General features: G+C 48.8%; 3 protein-coding genes across 6 annotated transcripts in view; 2 read left to right on the top strand and 1 right to left on the bottom strand.

Moving 5' to 3' along the window:
- The window catches only part of crybg1a (crystallin beta-gamma domain containing 1a), a 65,348-nt gene extending 61,923 nt beyond the window's left edge, over positions 1–3,425 (top strand). For 2 of the 3 annotated variants that reach the window (XM_035379906.1, XM_035379913.1), the window contains exon 22: positions 1,334–3,425. In XM_035379906.1, the coding sequence (XP_035235797.1) occupies positions 1,334–1,422 (89 nt within the window). In that variant the 3' untranslated portion in view covers positions 1,423–3,425. The remainder of the gene's footprint in view (positions 1–1,333) is intronic. The other variant, XM_035379923.1, reaches the window with a different exon arrangement.
- Positions 3,426–4,403: 978 nt separating this feature from the next.
- On the bottom strand, positions 4,404–17,619 carry rtn4ip1 (reticulon 4 interacting protein 1). 2 transcript variants are annotated; one of them, XM_035384152.1, is made up of 9 exons: positions 17,431–17,619; positions 14,278–14,429; positions 13,784–13,852; positions 12,863–12,987; positions 11,350–11,398; positions 11,066–11,202; positions 9,580–9,763; positions 6,067–6,159; positions 4,404–4,642 (listed from the first exon to the last, which is right to left on the bottom strand). In XM_035384152.1, the coding sequence occupies exons 2-9, from the start codon at positions 14,401–14,403 to the stop codon at positions 4,514–4,516; spliced, it is 912 nt and encodes a 303-aa protein (XP_035240043.1). In that variant the 5' UTR covers positions 14,404–14,429; positions 17,431–17,619; the 3' UTR covers positions 4,404–4,513. The 2 variants fall into 2 exon arrangements, with proteins under 2 accessions (XP_035240043.1, XP_035240034.1); XM_035384143.1 differs by lacking the exon at positions 17,431–17,619 and adding an exon at positions 16,363–17,146.
- Positions 17,216–24,404, top strand: part of qrsl1 (glutaminyl-tRNA amidotransferase subunit QRSL1) — a 12,258-nt gene continuing 5,069 nt past the window's right edge. Inside the window, exons 1-8 of the mRNA XM_035384131.1 lie at positions 17,216–17,361; positions 18,114–18,273; positions 18,686–18,784; positions 18,912–19,008; positions 19,312–19,473; positions 19,801–19,976; positions 21,792–21,904; positions 23,164–23,356. Of these exons, the coding sequence (XP_035240022.1) occupies positions 17,338–17,361; positions 18,114–18,273; positions 18,686–18,784; positions 18,912–19,008; positions 19,312–19,473; positions 19,801–19,976; positions 21,792–21,904; positions 23,164–23,356 (1,024 nt within the window). The 5' untranslated portion in view covers positions 17,216–17,337. The remainder of the gene's footprint in view (positions 17,362–18,113; positions 18,274–18,685; positions 18,785–18,911; positions 19,009–19,311; positions 19,474–19,800; positions 19,977–21,791; positions 21,905–23,163; positions 23,357–24,404) is intronic.

Genomic DNA, 24,404 nt, shown 5'->3' with positions numbered 1-24,404 from the left:
ACTCATGCACATACACACACGCACATACACCCACACTCACGCACATACACACACGCACACACTCCCCCCCACACATACAAACACACGCACATACACACACACACACACTCCCCCCCCCACACACACACACACACACACACACACACGTGCATGCACACACACGCACACTTCCCCCACACACAAACACAGGCACATACATACACACACACGTACGCACACACACACATGCCTGCTCACAGTCAGACACGCACGCATGCATGCACACACACGCACACATATATGCCTGCTCACACACATCCGCGCGCGTGCACACTCACACACACACAGCTGTACTGCATGGTTCTGAGATCTGTATAGCTTGGGATATGCCCTACAGTGTTTATGACAGAACTAATATTCCCTTACCATGTAATAAAATCAATGGCATTTTATTTCTGATTGTTTGGACATTTTGAGCATGAGTGGGAGGTGTGCAGCCTTGAGCTCAAGCTGTTTGAGCACCTTTACCTGCTTCTGTAGCACGCTGTGCACCCTGGGTGTTCACACCTTTAGACACCGGGTGCAACTTGCCTTTTTTTCCTCCTGTCCTGGCTCATTCCAAAGGGCTCGACTTTTTTTAGGCTTTTTTTTAGGCTGTGAGTAGCAGGGGCAGGAAAATCTCCATGGAAACCTGACTGGTCTGCTGTACAGATGTTCTTGTGTGTGATTCATTTTGGTGACTAACAGAGCTTTTAAAAAAATATATATATATTTTGCAGCCATATTGGGTGAACTGCCATCTTAAGTTATTTCCGATGTTAATGTAGTCACTTACAGTTCATGTAGCCACTTGTAATTTGTGCTTAAAAAATGATGAACACACACTTGAAGACTTTATTTGTGATAGTCTTGAATCAAAAAAAAAATGTGATTTTGACGGTCTCGAAAGCCTTTGTCTGGGATGAAAAGTTAAGAGGTGAAGAGTTTTTATCTGGTGTCAGGCCTGTTCCAGACTTCTGTTTAATCTCAAGGGAATCGCTGCTTCAGCTGCCAGTCCTGCCTGAACTCATTTAAACTCATTTAAACTCGGGTATTTGTATGACCGCAGGAAGCGGGTGGCTCCCTGCAGGATCAAATCCTCATTACTTGGCGCCATCTTGTGGATTGTTTGAAAAGTGCACTATTAAAATGAGCCACCAAACTCTGGGCTGGTCAACACCTGACGCCTGCAAGCAGCTCCTTTTTATATCATGGGGAAAGATTATCAGCTGTGATTTAAAACTTTACATACATTTTATAGTAACGTTTGGTGTCATATTAATATAATGTGAGATGTCCTTTCTTATTCTTACAGGAGGGCAGCACTACGACAAAAACCAAGTGATTCTCAAAGTGTTTGAAGAAAAGAACCTGAACCAGAGATGGTCTGTGGAGGTCTTGTAATGCATCAACATGGGAGCAGGAGATATTTTCAGTGCCTCACTGAGTTTCCTCACTGGACTTTGCGGATCTCATGTGCAGCTCCGCAGTGGGCCTCAGGGCCCTCTGATGCAGCTCCACAGTGAGCCTCCAGACTCTACAGTGCAGCTCCACAGTGGGCCTCAGGGCTTTGAGGTGCAGCTCCACAGTGGGCCTCAGGGCTCTGCGGTGTAGCTCCACAGTGGGCCTCAGGGCTCTCTGGTGCAGCTGTCCCATGGATCTCTGACAGACATGCCTTATGAACTAGGAATAGAGAACAGCATTTATAAACGCTGCTCCCCAACCCTCACCTTTCTGAAGCCTCTAACTTTACGCTTCTGATGCAGCATTCCTTCGGCGTGCTCTTCGCTCTGTTCCCTCCATCCTCATCCTCTCAGGCAGCCTTTAAAGGTTTTTCCACATTGTTCTGTTTTACAGACCAACACGTGGGCTTATTTCCCTGGAAACCCTTTTTTAACCATTTAAGGTGTAATATCACAAATATGTCATTAGAATGTTCTGAGCTTGAATGTGATGATCACTACTGGTAAGTAAAAGCAATGGAGTTCTAGAACACTGACTTAGAATCTTGAAAAAGCATTCCAAAACACCTACTCTCCAAAGTGTTAAATATATACAAGATTTTAACACCATAACAAGTATCTGTACAAAAACACTCATGGAGCATGCTGGAAAATGACTGCAAAGCAAGGAAAAAAATATGCAAGAACATTTAGTTCATATTTAGGTCCACAAACAACTCAAACTGCATCGACATGGTCAAGTGAACCTCTGGGCTGAAGAGGAAACAAAAAGGCCATCTCAAACTCCATCTGACAGACATTCGGGAATAGGGAGGGTTTGTCCAAAGCTTCAGAGCGTTGAAGTGTTGTGTTTGTCCATTATGGACCGTACAATACAGTATGTTCCTGAAACCTGAGGGTTTAAAGAGAACCTGAAATCTGCGCAAACACAAAAAGCGGTACCTGTTGCGTGCTTAAAATCCAGCACACAGCCTGCGCTGAACTACGCCACACTTCCACTGTTTACACTGGAGCCCGCAATGGAAATTTACCTCCTGGAGCACAGGTGTGCGCCAAACGGTCACCCGATAGGGGGGTGTGTCCAGGCTGGGCTGTCACGAGAAAGTGGCTTCTCGTGACAGTCCAGAAGGTCTCGCCCCCTCTCGTTCGGTTTGAGCGAGATCTCGCGTCTTGCAGAGAACACTTAAGTAAACACGTCATAGGACGTGGTCCGTGTTATGCAGATATACTGACGGGGGCGATACGTCATGTGACCGTTTCCATTAGCCCCTTTTTGTACATTTTGACCAGGCGTTTTCTTGTTCCCAGACTTCTCCAGATTCTGTAACCTAGCTGACGTGAGCGTGTTTATCGCTTACGGCTACATTTCTGTCCTGTATACGCACAAGGATCGTTTCCATTGGAGAAGCTGAGAAGCTAAAAAGGCGAACGCACATTTTACGAATGGCCTAAATACAAGATAATTCAAGGCGCAGCTGGTGCCTATGTAACCTCAGGATCAGTGGTGTTCACTCTTGCCCTTGGATAGCTGAAGCCTTGACTCGTTCCTGTTTTCACCTTGAAAGCAGCGACTAAGGTCAAACGCAAGTAGCCAGGTGAGGTAAGTGTGTAATCAGCTTCGATAGATGAAGTGCCTCTTAAGTCAAAGGCACCTCCCACGGCTGTGTTGAGAGTCTGAGTGAACACTGCTAGTGAGGATTACGCAGAGGGGCTGTGATGATGATGCGCAGTCCGGTTTTATTGAGTCGAGAGAAGCAAAACATCGCTGTTACTGTAATTCCTGGGTTCTGCCTCTATGTGTAGGGTCCTGTACGGTCAGCCCTACCCAGAGAGGAAGGGGGAAGCCATTTTGTCTTCAACACATAATTATTACATAAATATTAAGACTTTATGCCAGTGGTCTCAAACTCGTTGCCGTGGAGGGCCGTGTGTATGCAGGTTTTCATTCCAACCAATTAATGCTGCCTTAATTGAGTCCAATTACTCATTCAGCCATATGCATTTAACTGCATTGAAGCACAGAATATAAGCAAGTTTTTATTTAGACAATGCAATGCGGGTCACCCTAGACGTCGGGTCACCATTATGTGCAAACCTGCATCCCTAATTCAGCAAATTATTGAACTAATTATATCATCAAGATCTGAGGCTGGAATAAAAACCAGCATACACACGGCCCTCCATGAGTTTCAGACCACTGCTTTATGCACATGCTGCCTTTGCCGGTTATATTTCCCAGAATTCCCAGGGAGACAGGTCCACCTGAGAAAGCTGTTGTGCCCCCCCCGCCCCCCCATTTTCCCTGCCCTCTCCAAAGGACCTGAGGAAAACTTTTTAAAATAACAACTTATTAAATGATGCGCCAGATGACTCAAAACAGCTAGCACACCATCGGAGGAGAAATTCTGTCAACATTTTTCGGACCACATACAGACTGCTTCCCCACTAGTGCCGTGTTTACATCATGAAGCTTGCCACTTTCGCAGAATGTGTCCTGGATCCTTTAGCAAACAGTATGTACATAAACAGGCTCAATGCATCGATTTTTATACTCACACATATGCTGTAATTTACCATCAACTTTTTATAAACTACATTCAAACTACATTGTGTAAAAAAAAAACACTTTACCGGTCAGCAGGTTTAAATCCCATTTCAGTGTGTACTAAAAATCTATTTTCTCTGTACATTTCTGAAGTTACTGAAACTATAAAGTGCGGTTGAATTTTAATAAATAAATGTTTGTTTTTCTTACGCAAGATGTGTTTTAGTATTATTGCTGAAATGGTGCCCTGTCATAAAGCCCTGCAGAGACAGCCATGAGCTCTGTTATAGACGTGCAGATGGCCTCCGTCCTCTATACAGATGCGGCTCCTCATTCACACCACATCCTCGCTAACAAACAGCACGCACAAGTCCAAGTCTGGGGTCTGTACATCGGTTTTATTTAACACACATCTCCAATCTCTTTACGGGTGGGGTCCTTAATGGTTCATCAGGAAACCCCCTCCGTTCCTTAGTTGTTGCCATGGTTACTGAGCGTCCCCGCTGCCCGTGACGACGTTCACCACGGTCTTCCCGCGGGCGTGGCCCTTCTCCAGCTTCAGGAAGGCCTGGGGTACCTGGGAGAAGGGGAACTGCTCCTCCAGGACGGGGCGCACCTGCGGGGGCGGTGAGAGGAAGTGAGGCGGGGGCGGTGAGAGGAAGTGAGGCGGGGATGGTGAGAGGAAGTGATGCGGGGGCGGTGAGAGGAAGTGAGGCGGCCGCACGGAGATACAGCAGGGGACCAGCGGGGATCACCCTCACCCTTGTACAGCCACAGGGCATGCTGGGAACTCCTCGTTACTCAGAACTTAATCGACCCGTTTAATGCAGACGATCACAGAATGAGATCACCGGCCCTCGCTTTCTGGTCTGAATCGGGTCTCCGAATTTAAGGTCAGAGCCAAAACCCCGGCGGACCCTCCAAGGGCACAGAGTGAAAGTTCTGACTCTACCCTTTAAGCCGAAACATTTGGAATCTTAGAAATATTCATGAACAGGCATAACCAAGGACAGTATCGGTGGTGGGACGGCATCTCTGTTCATGAATATTAAACTGGCAAGCGATCGCAGACTGGGGGGGGGGGGGGGGCTTTGCGTGGAGGGGATGGAGTCGTCGGCAATCCCGGATCGGGGAACCAGCACAAAAACAACATCATCTAAAAAGCTATTCCTGCCCTCTACACACCTCGCAATTATGTCTTTCGTGAAATTTAAAAAACATTTTACAGACTTAAAACCTGAATTGAGTGGCCCTAAACCCAGCATTATGCCAGCCGCTCAGACTGTAATATGGTGCGGGACCGAGAGAGGAGAGAGGGATCGCAGAAACGCTGAAAGGCAGAAACGCTGAGCGGTAGCTCCGCCGCGGGTCTGAGAATAAAGGACAGACAATCGCAGGAAACGGAAATTCTAAAGTAAGTAGCAACGCAGTGCGATGCTGAAAAAATCTCAGCTGGGGGGGGGGGGGGGCGGGAAGAGCTTCGCCTTCGGCATCGGAGCGGCCAATCAAAATCCAGCGTCCCCACGCTCCTCCTCTCGGCCCGCCGTCCAGCGGCGTGGACAAAAGGGAAGAACAGAAGATGGGAGGAGAGAGAGAGAAAGGCGGAAGAAGAGATGAACTGCAGTGCTCTGAATGGAGCGATGATGTCATTGTGGAACTCCTCTACTGAGCACACTCAGTGGTCTGTCAGCAGTGCTGATGGAGGCAGAAACGTTTCCTGCAGCCGGCCAGCCGGCCTGGGGAGGGGGGGCTGGGGCCAGTGGGGGGGTTGGGGGGGGATCAGGAGATAAACAGACGGGATTTGGGAGAGATTACAGCAAAGGCTTTCACTGTCAGATTGCATCAACATCCAGTTAGCAGGAGGGCTGCACCTTTGCATCTGTTTAGAGAGTATACACAGACACGCACATGCACACACACGCACACGCACACGCACACTCACACACACACACAATCCACTTGAAAATGCAGTGAGCCTCCCTGCCACTGAAAGTTTAATGCTCTCCATTAGGGGGGGGTGGATCACACAGGTGATCTTACCTGTCCTGCGTCAACCATTTCGCTGATGTCATCCAGAGTTGGTCCACTCGGAGCAAAGAACCCCCAGCGGTAGTGTACCCCTTTACAGAGGTGCTGAGAGTGAGAGAGGGGGGGAGAGAGAGAAAGAGACAGAGAGGAAGAGAGAGGGAGAGAAAGAGAGAGGGAGACAGAGAGAGACAGAAAGACAAGAATAAAGAAATCAAGAGAGAGATGTATAGGTGAGTGTGTCACTCACTGACAGTCTTACACACTCTTGCACTTACAGGTGAGTCACACACATGCTGTTACCTGTACCTCCCCACACAGGTAGAACAGGTCTCCCCAAATGGCATCTGGGGGACCCTTAGGGGTCCTCAGTCAAATTAGTTTAAAACATTTTTAAAAAGACGTGTGTTTATATTTCCATATTTCGTATGTTACAAAATGTAGACTGCTTGACACAGTCATGTAAAAGCTGGGCCTTGGTAATATTATGTTGAAAGCAATTTATTCTATACTGTATTTATTCCGTGCTATATAGATGTCCTAGTGTGGTCATGTACCAGTGTGTAAACACCAGTGGGTGTTAGATGACCCCCACGCGGGGTCCTCACACAGGGGGTGTTCATTTTAAGGGGCCCCCGTGAGTCCGGCTAAGGGGCTTCGCTGACCCTCTGCTCAAAGGAGACGCTCTGTTCTGGGACGGCGTTGTTTGGCTCAGTTTCCTCTACTGTCCCGCACCTGCCGCCGCCACCCCCGCTCCCCGTCCCTCTTCCCCAATCCCTCAGCCCCCCCGACCTCATTCAGGGGCGAAATAAAAAATAAAAGAATTCTCCGGGAATCCTAGAGCACTTTTTTTTCTGGGCCAAGTCAGAAGGGGCGTGGCAGAAACCCCCGGTCACGTGACGTCAGCGCTGGCAGACGGGCGGCACGCGGCGGCTGTGGGCACTGCGGAGGGTGGGGGGGGGGGGGGTTGGTGGGGGCGGGCGGGTTTCGGTACCAGTAGAGAAGGGGGCTTTGTTTCCTGTCAGCTGAAAACCACAGAGAAAAACAAAGAGAAATCGTCCTCCATCGCGTGCGTCCTCCTGCAGGATGGGCTCACAGCTCACCCTGCATCTACACTGCAGGCGTTTAGCAGACGCTCTTATCCAGAGCGACTTACACCACTTTTACACGGCATTTACACTGCATCCACTTCTACAGCCGGATATATACTGAAGCAGTGCAGGTTAAGCACCTTGCTCAAGGGTACAACTGCAGTGTTCTACCTGGGAATCGATCCTGGGACCTTCAGGCTGCAAGACCAGCTCCTTACCCATTCTACTACACTGCCGCCCAAGGTTTGCACCTCACTCCCCTCTGCCCTGGGGGGTTGGGAGGGGGACTGAAATTCAAAAAGCTCTCTGATACGTCAAGTGCAGTTCCCGGGCAGAGGGCTGTCGCCATGGCAACGTTGCGGTTCACGTGCCCGAAATGCACACGCTCGTAATCCGAGTTTCCACCCCCCCCCCCCCCCCCCCCCCCTAAAACTCACACCCGCCCCCCTTCCAGGAGACAGGAACTCCCGCACCTTTTTTTCCCTCAGAATCCCCCGGGGGAGAGCACGCGGGGGTGGGGGTGGTGTGTGGGGGGGGGGGTTGGGGGCGCCATTGGCGAGAGAGCGCTCACGACAAAAGGAAATCCCGATCGGCCAATCGGATTCATCCTGTAACCAAGCCTGAGGTCCTGCAGGCTGTGGCCCTAACCCCCACCCCCTTATCCTCTGAGCACACCCTGTCCTTTCAGAAATGGAGGGAGGGAGGGAGGGATGGAGGGAGAGAAGGAGAGAGGACGCTGGTCGGCCGAGGAGAGGTGTGAATCTCCACCGACACTCTAATCCGGCCCTGGAGGCCTTTCCCACTGCGCCCCCCCCCCCCCCCACCTGACGGCGTTCTCCATCGCTTGTTTTCATTATTGTTTGTTTGTTTGTTTGTCTGTTTGCTGGACTGACTGAATGCTTATTGATTATAAACGGGCCCCTGTGCCGTCCCTGTGCGAGACCACACCTTGGCATCACGGGCACTGACACTCACGCTCACGCTCGCACACGCACACGCACTCGCACTCGCACTCGCACTCGCACTCGCACTCGCACTCGCACACACACTCACACCCACACCCACACCCACACCCACACCCACACGCACACGCACACCCACACCCACACCCACACCCACACCCACACGCACACGCACACGCACACCCACACCCACACCCACACCCACACCCACACCCACACCCACACCCACACCCACACTCACACCCACACTCACACTCACACTCACACTCACACCCACACTCACCCTCACACTCACACTCGCACGCACACTCACACTCACTCACGCTCACACTCACACTCACACTCACACGGACGTTCTCCGGTGCCCTGGGCGGCTGTGTCGGCCTGCTGAGGCGAATGCCATTCAGTTTAGTGTAATAACGTTAATTAAATAATGTCACTAATTGGCTCACAGCTCAGCGCCATGTCCTCTGGGAGCCCCAGGAACAGAGGGAGGCGGGGCGGTGAAATCATATAATTAAATGTGTCATCACCAACCCCCCCCCCCCCCCCCCACACACACACACACACACACTCACACTTACTCACAGCCCCCCAGGACTGAAGCTGGACACTGTTTCCATAGATACGGTGCAGGAGTGAAATAAGACTGTGTGCTGCAGTACTGCTCAGGGGCAGCAGGGGGCGGCAGTGCATGCTGTGGCTGGACTGGGCTGGGCTGGGCTGGGCTGGGCTGGGCTGGACTCGGGGGGGAGTTAAGGGGGGCAAGGGGGCAGTGTGTGTCGTGGTTGTGGCTGGGCTGTACTCGGGGTTGGGGGGGGGGGGCGGAGGGGTAGTGTGTGACTCATGGCACAGACACGCCTGTTGATCCTCGAACAATGACCCACTGCAGGATGACAGAGCTCTGCACATCAGCCAAAATACTGCTGCCTCAGCAACATACACTCACACACTTACAGACTCACTCACACGTGCTCACACACACCCAGGCACTCACACACACACACTTACAGACTCACTCACACACATACACACACATGCTCACACAGGCACTCACACACTCACACTCAAACACACATTCACACACACACACACACACACCTCACACACAGACACACACACACACACACATGCTCACACACACACCTCAAACACAGAGACACACACCTCACACATGCTCAAACACTCACAGAGTTTTCAGCAGATTATAATATAGATGCAGACACAGCATCCCAGGTCAGTCAGGTTGTAGGGCGTAGGGTACAGGGAGGGTGTAGGGCACAAGGTTGTAGGGTGTAGGGTACAGGGATGTTGTGCTGTAGGGTACAGGGTGTAGGGTTTAGGGTGTATGATACAGAGCAGTAGGCTGTAGGGTATAGGGTGTAGGATGTATGGTACATGGCATAGGGTTTAGGGTGTAGAGTACAGGGTGTAGGGTTTAGGTTGTAGGGTACAGGGTAAATAGGGTTCAGTACCTTCAGTGTCTTTCTGGCGATGGTCACCCCATTCTGCATCATCCCATCAGCCACGCCCAGGCGGTCCGTGTTAAACAGGAAGGGGGTTACCAAGGTAACGTACTTGGCTCCAGCCCAGGGCTTCAGGAAGTCCAGGGCCCAGTTTTCCGTGACCCCGCCCACATTATCCAGGATCAAATCAAACCTGAGGACCAGAGAGAGACAGCCAGAGATAATCATCTCAGAGATAATTAGCGCCAGTGTGGTAAGAACCTGGGCTTGTAAGCTTAGAGATTGCTAGGTTCAAAACCACTTGGGGCAAAGCAGTGTTCTGTATTATTTACTTCAATATTACGATATCACCCATAATTTAAAAAAAACTGTCCTTTAATGTAATTTAAACCTGAACATGACACGCACACACACACACACATACACGAACACACACAACACGCACATATATGCACGCACTCACATCCGCGTACGTGCACACACAGACACAGATACACACAGACACACACACACACACACACACACACACACGCTCACGCTCACGCTCACGCTCACTTTTTGCCGTTAGTTTAGACTCACCATTAAACTCACAGGCGAGTCATCATTTCCACACGTACCGTTTGGAAAGTCTATTTTGCTGAACGCACAAACTCAACAGTTCTGGTGACAATAAGAACCAACACATCCTGACGCATCAGAAATTGTTCTGATCACTTAGATCTGGAGGCAGAAACCGAACTGTCGTCAAACTGCCGAAACCCACGACTGCACCAGTTCCCTTTAAGCAGAGAGCGCTATTAGCCTCCTAGCAAACACAGTCCTGCTGTGTCACACATATTTCTTAGCGCTTCTCTAACACCGCTTCCATCTTTGCCCAGCGCTTAAGCCGCTGTCCTAAGGGTGACACACAGCATCGCCACGGCGATGCTAAACTCAAGCAGAGTTTCCATGGAAACAGCTCAGGTAAGTCCACGAGCGAGGTTGGGTGGGGGGAGTGGGGGGGGGCGGGGGGAGGTCGAGCTGCAAGTCAACATGCCGACAGCCCTGTTTGGACACCTCCACGCTGCTATTTTCAGAGTTTCCGCACCCCCGAGGAAGACGAGGGTTTCACCCTCAGGGCGATGGCGTCTCCAAGGGCAACTGCGCCAACAAACGGCAAGCTCCTCCCACTCCCTTTCTGACACAGATCCTTTAGCTCACGGTTGTCCAGCCTTATCCTAAAAGGGTCGCTGTGGGTGCAGGTCTTAGCCCAGCACTACGACACCTGATTCTACTTATCGATGTCTTGATTGAAGACCACAATTAGCTAATTAGATAAGGATAAGATTGGACACCCTGTCTGTACAGTGTAGTGACTGCGTGTATACATTGACAGTCTGTACAGTGTAGTGACCGTGTTTAATAGACTGACAGACTGTACAGTGTAGTGACTGCGTGTATTAGACTGACAGTCTGTACACTGCAGTGACTGTGTGTAATAGACTGATGATCTCACTTTTCGAGAGACTTCAGCTGCTCTGGCACGTCCCCCGCCGTGTAGTCAACCACATGATCAGCCCCCAGCCCCCGCACCAGCCCCTCGGCATTCTGGGAGCAGGTCACAGTCACATGGGCACCCCAAGCTTTCAACATCTACAGAGAAACAGGAAGTGCTCACCATTGTTCAGGAATCACCCATATAAAAGGGTCCTGACACGACAATGATAAAGACAGCCATAATAATGATTAAAATTGCATTAGTTTTTAAAAAATATATTGTTAATAACACTTGCTAGTTACCTGGATAGCAAAGGTTCCCACACCACCTGAGGCTCCAATTATCAGCATGCTGAAAAGAAAGAGGAATAGAGAAAGAAAGAGAGAGAGAGAGAGAGAGGAGGAGGAGAGGAGAGAGAAAGAGAGTGGAGGACAGAGGGGGAGAGATATAGAGAGTGGGGGAGGGAGAGAGAGAGCAAGGGAGGGACAGAGAGAGAGAGTGGAGGGGGGAGAGTAAGAGTGGAGGATAGAGGGGGAGAGAGACAGAGACAGAGTGGAGGAGAGAGGGTGGAGAGAGAGAGCGAAAGAGAGAGAGGGTCACAGAGAGAGAGACGAGGAACGAGAGGGAGATCCAATTATTCATCTGCGTTCATGTTTGAATGTATTGCTGTACACTTTGTGAATCTGGACTGGAATGAGAGGCCGGGTCACACCGTACACCCCCCCCACAGGAGGAAACTGAACGCACGCACGCACGCACGCACCCGTACTGGGTCAAAAGGAAACCCCGAAACGCTCGGCAAACGGCGCCGCGCTCCGCGCACAGAACAGAGCTGTCGATCACGTATGGCTCGCGGGCAGGAATTTGACCTCCGAACCCACGGCCCTTTCTTTCCGCCTGTTCCTCTTTCGTTCCGTTTGCTCAACAGGCAAACGAGCAGGTAACTGAGGGGATAACCCATAGCGGCTGGGAGCAAATTTCCTTATCCGAATCTCACGGCGTGAGTCGTTTCCCTCACACACATTCTGGGGTGCGTCCTCCTCCTCAATCCGTGCGCCCGCGGTGTTTTTAACTGCGTTAAACGCAAACGCAGTCAACAACCTCAGGGGTCCAGGTCCTCAGAACCTTGCGGGTGGCACAACGAAAGGCAACATTGTTTTTATTGTAACTTGGCGTAATCCCCTAAATTTGGGGGTTTTATTGCACGGACGTGTGAAGTTGTTTTGGGAATTCTGTCCGTTGAAATGGGGTCAGAAGGTACAGAAATGAATGTTTTTAAGGGCTGAGAGTCTGTGGTCATTTTGGTAATTTCTGTAGGAAACTCTGAAAAGTGCCAAACTCTCTGTGCTGTACAGGTATGGGGCATGCCACCCCGCCAAGGTGTAACTTGGCAGGGTGGCATACTTGCCATCCCAATAAGAATAGGGTAATGTCTGCCTTTTTCACCCTCCCTCCCTCCCTCCCTCCCTCCCTCCCTCCCTCCTTCCCTCCCTCCTTCCCTCCCTCCCTCCTTCCCTCCCTCCCTCCTTCCCTCCCTCTCTCTCTCTCTCTCTCTCCCCCTCCCTCTCACTCTCTCTCCCTCCCTCCTGTCTCTCCCTCTCACTCTTTCTTCTTCCTCTCACTCTCTCTCTCCAATCTTAATAAGAATCTGACCCAGTGATGGTTCTAGCCTTCTGTTCTGCCAGTCAGTATACAATCACCCCAATTTCTAACAGTCACAGTCCCCTCACACCCACACGCCCCCCCCCCCCCTCCTCCCCCAGGGAGCCTTACGATGTCACAAACAAAACCCTCTGGGTTGTGGGAGGAGCTTACCGTTTGTTGGCGCAGTTGTCCTTGGAGACGCCGCCAGTGTTGACCAGGGCGGACCAGGCCGTGGAGGCCACATACGGGACGGCCGCCGCTTCGGGGTGACTCAGCGATTTGGGCTTGTGGGACACCTTGGGGGGGGGGGAAGGCACGGACGGCCCGTCAGATGTATGTCACGAGGGGGGGATATTTCACAAAGCAGGATTGTAGCGCTCGCTAGATAACTTAAAGTAGTAAAACCCGAAACAGCTCTTTCTACCTCGGTCCATGTTCTAGATTTGGAAGGGTTCCAGGTTCTACTCAGCACAATTATCCAGCTAACTCAGTAGTCCTACTTTGTAAAACACCCACCAAGAGCATGGTCGTTCCACAGACAAACACCTACCCCCACCCCCAATTAAAAATACAAACACACTGCAGGTTTATGTCGAGCAACTGTAACTGCTTGATGTTTGTTGGCTCTGCTCCATCAAAAGTACTCTTAATAAGCGCAAGCTGTTAAATTATTAAATGCACACAACACACTAGGCTGTCATATCACACTCTGTACTGTGGTCTCTCCTTAGTGCTGATCTCCAACCTGTTGTTGTGCCAGCTAGCCGATACACCAACAGTAGGTAGTTCAAACTAGCTGGCTAGAAAACCAGTCGGCAATTATACTGTATACGGCTCGTTCTTTCCCCTCATCAGTTAGCTCTCTGGCTAAAAAGTTTGCGCATTGGGGTACGATGGAACCTGACAAGGTAGTGAGCTGAATTTGCTGCTTTATTACAGTCAGCCTCAGAAGTTCTATAAGAATGTGCAGCTAGCCAGCGAATGTGGGGTTTACTGAAAGCCATTTTACAGGCCCAGTTAAACCACAGTGCCGTTCGCAGCTGGACGAAGCTCCGCTCGCACAAGGGGAAGCGCGCAGCGAAGACGCCGTACCTCGTTTGCGCTCAACACCACGAACTCCGCCAGGCCGCCCTGTTTCCATGGAGGAACAGCCGCCCACACCTGCCAGCACAGGGAGGGAGGCAGGGAGGGATGGGGGGATAGGAAGAGAGAGAGAGAGAGAGAGAGAGAGGGAGGAAGAGAGAGAGGGAGGGAGGGAGGGAGAGAGAGAGGGGGGGGAGGGAGGAAGAGAGAGAGAGAGAGAGAGAGAGAGAAGAGATGCTTAATTAGCTGCGGAATCAAATAGACCTTTAACCAGAGCTGAGTAACAGTACCTGGTTTCAACAGTCCGTACAAATCCTAATTAATCCTAATTAAATCCCATTAGTGTAAGGTGATGCCATGGGGTGTCTGGGAGAATGCTGCTCTCCTCCATCCACATCACCTCCTCATCCCCTCCCGTCCCGTCCCGTCCCCTCCCCTCCCCTCCCCGCTCCTCCTCCCCTCCTCCCCCTCCCCTCCCCCTCCCCCCCTCCCCGAGTTCACACCTCATCTCCCGGTTTGAAATAAGCCACATCCAGCCCGCACTCCATGATCACCCCGGACACGTCGCGGCCGAGGACCAATGGGAACTCTCTTCCGGACTGATTGATGTTCAGGGGGTCACGCCTCATTGCCAGTGTAGCGGCTCCATAGCCACCTGAACGGGTGAAAATGGGGGGGGGGGGGGAGATACCTGGTTATTATGGAGGCAATAACAGAACCAATCAAAACTGGTCACCATGGAGGCAATAACAGGCAATAATCAGAACACTGGTCACAAGTATACATACACCAATTTATCCAAAGCCACCGATTTTACACCTACACTTCATCAATGTCATGAAAAAACCTTGAGTGTCCTTGCTTGAGTATGTGTTTATTTATTTATTTATTATTTTTACCAGCATTGGAAGTTCAATTATAGCTCTATGTCATTGTTTCATAACTCAACAAACAAAGTTGGTTCATGAACGAGACGCAAACTAACCATTATGCTTTGTTGACAAATGACAAGGCGGCAGTATCTTTTTAATTTTTTGCTGTTCCCGAGAATTGAATTTCTGAATATAAGGAGCGTTTTCGTGACACTGAAAATGTACATTCATCCATTCGTCATACGCTCTTAATCCAGGGCATCATGCGAAGTGTGTGCACATAACAAGTTTCAGAAAGAACATTGCCACACCTAGAAAGACAATCAAGTCACATCCAAACGTGAGCCAACTGTGTATACACAGCAATGATGACCCAGTATCGGGGGTGGTACTTTGTGTCACCTTGCATAACCTTACTTACATATTGGTGACCAATCAAAAAAAAAAAAAAATTCCTTTCAACTGTGTGCTAGCAGTGTTGCCAGATTGGGTGTATTCCCGCCCAATTGGGCTATTTTTAATGGTACTGTTTGTGGATAAATTGCTTTTGGGCATCTAGTTGTCATATGGGCTATTTCTTGTTATACTGGGTGTTTTTTCTTCCTCTTCCATCCAATTATTCACATCCTCTGCCTATTCCACCAGTCTCATTGCACCTGAAGCCTGTTCATTAGTGGCTGCGTTTGTCTGGATCAAGACAGTGGCTATCTCTGAACTTTCAAGATTGAGCAGGTTTGAGGCTCTGTTTGAGCAGGATAACAGTTTTCAAATCTGACAATTTATTTTATTTAAATATCCTGGATATAAGTGCCAAAAGCGAGAGCAGGGTGTCTGACTGAACTGTGGAAAACTCCACAGGAACTCCCTCCCTCTCTCTCTCTTTCTCTAGTACACACACACACACACACACAATACTAAGAATAGACGGGCAATTACACAACCCTGACCTACCTCAATTTTTCAACTTGCAATTATGACAATTAAATATCTCAGGGCAAGACTTGACCTCACTTACACACACACACACACACACACACACACACAGACAGATGCCTATGGTGATTATTATCCACCCACACCATCAAAGACACATCTGCCTGATCCATAGTTTGTGTTAATGTATTCCAACAAGCACAAGTTTACCACCTGCTTAAACGGGACAATCTGTACCCAAAGACAGCTGCTTTCTGTACACATCCACACACCAACTAAGAACACACCCAGATCAGTGTTTATTTGACTTGTACATACTCATTATTTGAGGTTATTTGAGAACTCTCCGGGTACAAATGTCAAGCCCTTACTCATACTAACTTGTATGGCCAGTTCCAGTCAGTGTACTGTTCTATCATACTGGCCCATATCTATTCTGGAGTGCTGCACACGATCAAATTACAGTGGGCAGCAAGACCTATGTTAGCAGCTACTTCTGACTATAAAATGGGGGCCGGAAGAATGGGTGACAAACAATGGGCGATCTGTGCACATAATAGGGAATTGTCTCACAATGACACTATCCTTGGCTTTATGTTTGCAAACCAGACAAAAAAAAAGTTATTTTTGGGACGTCATTTAGGTACGCTCTGTGAGCCTCTCTTGAGTATCAGGCCTATTACCTCACAAAAGAGGCTAATGTTTACCCCACTAACCCCCTGGTGTCTCAACTGCGATGAGTTTACATTACAGATGGCCACTTGATAAATGTTAGCTACTTACCTCTCATGCTGATGTCAATGGGGTTGAGACCTGCAGCATGGACTTTGACTATGACCTCGTTCGGGTAGTGGATGATGGGGAAACTTGCATTTTTTGTGAATCTAAGTACTTCGTTGCCACCGTACCCATCGATAACCCAGGCAGGCATGATTGTGCGGCGCTCTGTGGAGGTGCTCAGATTTCTGAATGATAAGCTACCATGTCCCGACTCTCCAGAAACCGATATATTAGGTCCCACCGGTTTACAGTGAGACGTACACAACCACCGACTACACGCCACTATTCTGATCCGTTGTAACGTTATCATTGTTGTTTGTACCTGATTATCCAAAATTCACGTAGGTAAGGGTAATATGCAGCAAGCTAACTATCTTACCTGCTGTTACTGTATCTTACTTATACGTGAAGCTTCCAAAACTTACAGTAGTTGCCAATAAGCAAGCACACTTACAGTCGCTACAATTTAATTTATAGAATAAATACGTAGCTAGCTCAATGTATGGGTTGCTTCAATTTACACATTGATATATGGCTAGCTCGCAGCCTAGTTACATAACTTACTCTTCCTTGAGGCACGACTTGCAGTTTGTAGCTAGCTAACTCGTTAGCTTTTGTATTTGCGACAATTCTCTGTTAATGATAATATTTCTAATTCAGCTACCTACACGTTATAACAGCCGGTCGTTATTAAACATACTGGTGCAATTCCTATCTTCTAGAATCATAACCTTTCTTAAAACAATTTGCAACTTGTTTCATTGACTGCCATGCCCAATATTTTGTTAGGTCGATATACTGACCTCCACTCTACCAATAAAAAAGTGGTATGTTCGGCGGTCAACCAATCATACAACGCAAGGTTCAGACGCCTAAAAATGAAACAAATATGGCAACCTCCTGTAGAAGCACAAAATGAAGGTTGTGTATTCATTAATAAGAAAAAAAATATTAAATGAATAAGAAATTATTGCTGCCATGTTGCGTCTCACCATAAGAGAAGTAAGTCTCATCGTTAAAATTCAAACTACAAATCGAAATTCCAAGCTCAGTTCGTTAACATGAATTTACCTGGTTTCCATGTTGTCTTAGCCCGTTAGCTTCCTAGCTTTCTGTTGGCTGTCTTGGAGAATGCCCCAGCTATGTTTTGTCGTTAACGTTAGATTAAACTTTTAACTTGACAAACTGGTCATCAAAAGCAGTTAATCAGCTAACGTTAGCTAGTATAGGCTAGAGGACTTGTCATTCGTAGTTGACAGTGTTTGCGTAACATTTACACATATCTAACTAGACAGACTAGTCTAGCTAACTACCAAACTTAACATTGTTTTTTACCCAAGCAAGATAACAGTTGGTAGTTGCATTAGTTCTTAGGACCGAACACATGTAATGTGATAACGTCCGTTTTGCTAACCGGTGTTGCGTAACTCAGTGGAGTTTAAACGGCTGTAGATTACATGCAACAATAGATTCAAAAGTGAAATCAGTTTTATACAGTGACTCCAGTTAATTCGTATACTTGAGTTAACCATTGCCGTTCGAGATATAATGGGTCCGCCTCTGCAAAAAATGAACGGTCGATCCATATTCGAACGGTGTCCTGCATGTATAATTTGGTTGTCAGTTCATATTAAATGATATTCCACCATGTTACTCGTATTTACCCGCCGGTTATGGGTATAAATCAGTATCAGTATGATGAAAATGTGAGCATGAAAGTATAGACTTATATAAATGCCGTTGTGATTACGTAGGTCTCCCTGGCCTTTCGAGAAGGTCGAATCTTGCCCTCTGAGCTGTGTCAAAAATGCCTGGATCGCATCAAGAAAACGAGACACCTCAACGCCTATATCACGGTGACGGAGGAGCAGGCGGTGGCACAGGCCGCGGCGGCCGATGAGCGCTTCCGCAGAGGTAAGAATAGGTTGAGAATAGATTGAGCTGGTTGTGCCAACGCCAATCTACTTTTGAGGAATTCATTTTGTCGCCCACGCGCCTCACCGATATGGGCTTTCATTTAATTTAGCAGCCAGTGCGAAGCTTGTTTATTGCCTAGGGGTGCAGTTTATTCAGGTGTTGGCACGGTTCAGGAGCCTGAAGGACTGCTACAGGAGGTCATGTCACCTTTGGAAAAGTGAAGAAATTTCTGATGACTTCTCATTCCTGAGAACCGTACTATTTAGCTCAGCAAGTTAGTATAGCTCTTCTGTCGTGTTGCTGAAGGTGACATGTGCAGACAGAGGCCCACAACACATCCACCTCTGTTAGAGAAGGACAGTGGCTCCTCCTTTGGCGTTTTGACTCCTGGCCTGATCTGATGCTGTAGGTACACCTAAAGGGCCCTTGGATGGAATCCCCTTCGCCGTGAAGGACAACTTCTGCACAGAGAACACGGAGACGACGTGCGCCTCGAAGATGCTGAAAGGTAGCGTACTGCCGTTGCCACGGCAGCTCACGGAGACCGGGGAGATGATGACCCAGATCTCTGTGCTCTCATTGCATTATTTCCTGATTGTAAATCGCACTTTGTTCTGAACTGTCCTGATTTTCAGGTTACAAGCCTCCTTTCAGCGCCACTGTAGTACAGAAGTTGTTGGACCAAGGCGCTGTCCTTCTGGGGAAAACTAACTTGGATGAATTTGCCATGGGGTAGGTTTCCGCCAGATAACGTGTGCAGGTTTACTATTTGTGTTCAATGTGAAATAGCGATTAAAATCACTATATCTATTGTATTTCCACTCCGAATGGATGTCTTTTCCAGTGTGGCTTTGTGGTGTGTGTGTGTGTGCGTGCGTATGTCTATGTCTGTGTGTTAGTGTGTGTGTATGTCTGTGTCTGTCTTGGTGTGAGTGTGGGCATATATTACATGGTTTGTTTGCGTGTGTTTAAGGGGAATCCCTCCTGTGACTGTGTGTTGCCTCTTCTGTGACGCATCTTTCTTCGCCTGCTCAGGTCGGGCAGTACTGACGGAGCTTTCGGCCCGGTCCGGAACCCCTGGAGCTACTCCACTCCGTACAGGGACCGGAGCGGGCTGGACCCGGATTCTGATTGGGCGATCGCGGGGGGAAGTTCGGGGGGCAGCGCAGCCGCCGTGGCGTCACTGAGCAGCTTCCTGTGAGTGACGCGGGACCGCGTCTACGTCGGCGCACATTTAACGCAGGGCGGGCACCGGGCCCCAGAACCGCGTCTGTGTCGGCGCGCGTGCATACTATTGAGTACGCTTGTTAAGTACACTGGATGAGAAAGTTGTTTTAGTAGGTGAAATGTTCTTCAAATTTCGTGTACCCAAAAACAATCAGGATGATGCACACTTATTTCCCGGGTTTGGCCCGGTATATTCAGGAGCGTATAGGCACGGTTAAAAACATGCTACAACGCCGTGGCCTATGTCTGGCTAATACGCCTGTGTCTCTGGTTCTGATTCTGGTTCTGGTTCTGCAGAGCTTTGGGTTCCGATACCGGCGGATCCACCCGGAATCCGGCAGCCCTGTGCGGGGTCGTGGGCCTGAAGCCGACCTATGGCCTGGTGTCCCGCCACGGCCTCATCCCGTTGGTTAACTCGATGGACGTCCCGGGCATCATGACCAGGAGTGTCCATGACGCCGCCACTGTTCTGGGTACGAGGGAGAAATGCAGGCTTAACGTGCTTTTCGGACCTGTGTTTCAGTCAGCCTCAGCTGTGTTTCTGTTTGGGCTGGCCTGTGTTGCTGTGTCAGGGTGTCAGACTGCACTGAGCTGTGTTGCTGTGTTAGCCTGCTGTGTTGTCTCTGCATTAGCCGGTTGTGTTGTCTCTGTGTTAGCCTGTTGTGTTGTCTCTGTGTGAGCCTGTTGTGTTGTCTCTGCGTTAGCCGGTTGTGTTGTCTCTGCATTAGCCGGTTGTGTTGTCTCTGTGTTAGCCTGTTGTGTCGTCTCTGTGTTAGCCTGTTGTGTTGTCTCTGTGTTAGCCTGTTGTGTCGTCTCTGTGTTAGCCTGTTGTGTTGTCTCTGTGTTAGCCTGTTGTGTTGTCTCTGTGTGAGCCTGTTGTGTTGTCTCTGTGTTAGCCTGTTGTGTCGTCTCTGTGTTAGCCTGTTGTGTTGTCTCTGTGTTAGCCTGTTGTGTCGTCTCTGTGTTAGCCTGTTGTGTTGTCTCTGTGTTAGCCTGTTGTGTTGTCTCTGTGTGAGCCTGTTGTGTTGTCTCTGTGTTAGCCTGTTGTGTTGTCTCTGTGTGAGCCTGTTGTGTCGTCTCTGTGTTAGCCTGTTGTCGTCTCTGTGTTAGCCGGTTGTGTCGTCTCTGTGTTAGCCGGCTGTGTTGTCTCTGTGTTAGCCTGTTGTGTCGTCTCTGTGTTAGCCTGTTGTGTCGTCTCTGTGTTACCCTGTTGTGTTGTCTCTGTGTGAGCCTGCTCTGGTCACTAGGTGTCTGTGTCATGCTGAGCCGTATCACTGTGTCAGCTTGGGTTGCGTTTCTGTCAGGAAACCCTCCAGGAGGCTGGTGGGGGTGGGGGGGGTCGGTGGGGGGGGGGGGTGATTAGTCAGCGCGTGACTCAGACAGCCCCCCCCCCCCCCCCGTTTCCTTTCCGCAGAGAGCTGAAACTGCCATTGTGGTGTGGTGCAGCCGTGCTTTTAGCTAGCGTGGCAAACTGTCCAAACAGGTCTGCAGGTTTTAACATCCAGAGTTTGCTTTCCTGGGTCAAGTGAGACCCGGTGTTTGACCAGTGAAACTGCTCATGCGCTTACGGGCACTTGCCACATTGGTGCCGCTGAGCTAAAGCTAGCACGGAACGTGACTCGTGTGCGAGAAGGAAAAAGCTTACGGGGCGGGAATTGCGCTTGTGACTCGGACCGCTGACCAATCCTAGAATCTGAATGTTTCGTCCAATCAGAGACGGTCACAAGATTTAGACTTAATAGCACTTCGCATTTATTGTGACGTTGCAGTGAAGCTAAACGAATAAAATACAGTGAACGGGAATAATGCTTTTAATTTAACATCTTTTGCTTGGAAGTTAATTAGCATTTACCACTGTTTTTATTGACCCATTCCGTTAACTGGGATAACATCGATATAATGGTAGCAGGCTTCTTGGCTTAAAAAGTAGCATTGTTAATCTGACTCGGTAGCTGGTCGGTTGGAAACTAGTAAAAGAAGCTAGTAAACCGCCAAGGAACTGTGTATAATTTTCTTATTAGTTTGGGAAGCAGGTGCGCCTGACAGGGCGATTGTGAAATGCGTAAATGTTGACCCCTGACCATCGTACTCGCGACTCTCAGTTATTAGGCCAGGGTGTCTGTGGTCTGGCGGAGAAGCAGAACTGGTATGTGTCAGCCTGCCTCTGTACCTCAGCTGCAGTTTCCCTTCCTCAGCGAACTGGGCTTCCGGTGCAGCAGGGGGCACTGTGGGGCAGCCCGGCACCCTGTCGCGCCTCCTCCCCTCACCCTCTCTGTCTGCTCCTACAGGTGTGCTGCAGGGCCAAGATGCCAAAGACTCCACCACCATCCGCCCCCCCATGGAGAACTTCCACCTGCCAGATGACATTGATGTGAGCAAACTGCGCATCGGGATACCGAAGGTGAGGCGACCCACACTCACATACCTGTAGTACAGGTACACCTGGTGTATATCACATACCTGTGGTACAGGTACAGCTGGTGTATCATACACCTGTAGTACAGGCACACCTGGTGTATATCACATACCTGTGGTACAGGTACAGCTGGTGTATCATACACCTGTAGTACAGGCACACCTGGTGTATATCACATACCTGTGGTACAGGTACAGCTGGTGTATCATACACCTGTAGTACAGGCACACCTGGTGTATATCACATACCTGTGGTACAGGTACAGCTGGTGTATCATACACCTGTAGTACAGGCACACCTGGTGTATATCACATACCTGTGGCACAGGTACAGCTGGTGTATCATACACCTGTAGTCCAGGCACACCTGGTGTATATCACATACCTGTGGTACAGGTACAGCTGGTGTATCATACACCTGTAGTACAGGCACACCTGGTGTATATCACATACCTGTGGTACAGGTACAGCTGGTGTATCATACACCTGTAGTACAGGCACACCTGGTGTATATCACATACCTGTGGTACAGGTACAGCTGGTGTATATCACATACCTGTGGTACAGGTACAGCTGGTGTATCATACACCTGTAGTACAGGCACACCTGGTGTATATCACATACCTGTGGTACAGGTACAGCTGGTGTATCATACACCTGTGGTACAGGTACAGCTGGTGTATCATACACTTGTAGTAGAGGTACAGCTGGTGAATCTCACTCACCTGTGGTACAGGTACAGCTGGTGTATCATACACCTGTAGTACAGGCACACCTGGTGTATATCACATACCTGTGGTACAGGTACAGCTGGTGTATCACACACCTATAGTGCAGGTACAGCTGGTGTATCTTTCATACCTGTAGTACCAAAACCCACAGTTTGTGTGGTTTTCCATGACCAAGCACTGGGATGTGCCACAGAGGAGACAAACACAGTACGTTGTGAATTGCTGGGAAGTACAAAATGGCTCCCAAATAAATGTACCTTTGAGCTACGTGTGTACTCTGGGCATTGCACAGGGAAGTACATCATACAAAGAGACCCATTCTGTTTATTATTCAACCGCATGTGTGTGAACAGCTGTCTGTCCCTATAGGTACACAATGCGGATGGTAACATGATCAACACACAAAGCGCATTGTTTAAAAAAAGAAGAAGAAAAAAAACGAAAACACTGCAGGTCGTCTCCAGTTGCGGCGTTGCGTAACGGTTTCGGGTTTTTTTTTTCTGGTTCCCGTCAGGAGTACCACGCCCCGGGGCTGTCCCAGGAGATCCTGTCCCAGTGGAGCCGCGTGGCGGACATCCTGGAGCGGGCGGGGGCTCAGGTGGAGGCCGTGTCCCTCCCCCACACCCAGCACTCCATCGTCTGCTACCACGTCCTCTGCGCCGCCGAGGTGGCGTCCAACATGGCGCGCTTCGACGGGCTTCAGTACGGTAACGGGCCCTGCGTTTCCATTTTCATATTCATATTCCATATTTCATATCCATATTTCATATTAATATTTCATATTTCATATTCCACATTTCATATTAATATTCCATATTAATATTCCATATTAATATTCCATATTAATATTCCATATTCATATCCCACATTTCATATCCATATTTCATATTCACATTCCATATTTCATATTCATATTTCACATTCATATGTCATATTTCATATTCATATTCATATTTCCCTATCCCTATTCCCTATTGTGCAGAGTGATCCCAGAGTGAGTCTCACAGACCTCTTGGGGAGGTAAAATAAGAGTTTAATCAGGCTATCGCGCTCTCATTGGACAGGAAGGTGTGAACTACCGTAAAATAATAAATCGTAAAAAGAGGTCGCATTTCATGAGACACAAGGGCGGTCATGCAGGAAGCGTGTGCCCAGACAAAAGATCACGGCGCCCTTTCATACAGTACAGTAAACAACTGGGTCACTTCGCATAGAGGGAGGGTCAGAGATTACAGAGACACTTCTGAAACTTCTCCAAGCAATCTCAGGTCTCCAATGGCAACTATAATACATGTGTCTGTAACTAAACCAGGCATAACGTATTTCGCTTTTTAAAGCTATTAGGCTTTATCATTAATCATAAGTAATCACTTTTTTGTCTAATTAATTTAATGTAATTAATGGTTAACAATTCATCAGTTAACATTATTTGTGATTTGCTCTACACTTTTCCACTTCACCATTGTTCCTGGAGATCTACCGTCCTGTAGGTTTTCACCCCAACCCTAATTCGGCACACCTGATAAGTAGCAGCTCCACAAGATCTCTAGCTGTTGAATGAGGTGTGCTTTTTCTTTTAGGGCTGGAGAAAACCTACAGGAGTACTTGAAGTATTTGTAAGAGTTGTGTTTCATAGATAAAATATTCAATCCCCCCCCGCCCCCCCCAAAAAAAAAAAGTGTCTCTCTCACCTAGCGAGTGCAGGAAGGTGTACTCATTTGCAAGCTTTAGTTCCTCTTCCCTCTTTCTGTATGT

The sequence above is a fragment of the Anguilla anguilla genome, chromosome 1, assembly GCF_013347855.1.
Source record: "Anguilla anguilla isolate fAngAng1 chromosome 1, fAngAng1.pri, whole genome shotgun sequence".
NCBI lineage: Eukaryota > Metazoa > Chordata > Actinopteri > Anguilliformes > Anguillidae > Anguilla > Anguilla anguilla.
The sequence above is the reverse complement of the archived record's forward strand: the minus strand, read 5'-3'. Positions and strand labels throughout refer to the sequence as shown.

Bases quoted from the DNA above. Each gene is read 5' to 3' on its own strand.
- rtn4ip1 (XM_035384143.1), bottom strand. From the start codon at position 16,669: ATGATAACGTTACAACGGATCAGAATAGTGGCGTGTAGTCGGTGGTTG. The intron at 11,399-12,862 runs GTAAGCTCCTCC...CTTTCTTTTCAG, and splicing joins GACAACTGCGCCAACAAACG to CATGCTGATAATTGGAGCCT. The intron at 9,764-11,065 runs GTGAGATCATCA...TCTGGTCCTCAG, and splicing joins CAGCTGAAGTCTCTCGAAAA to GTTTGATTTGATCCTGGATA.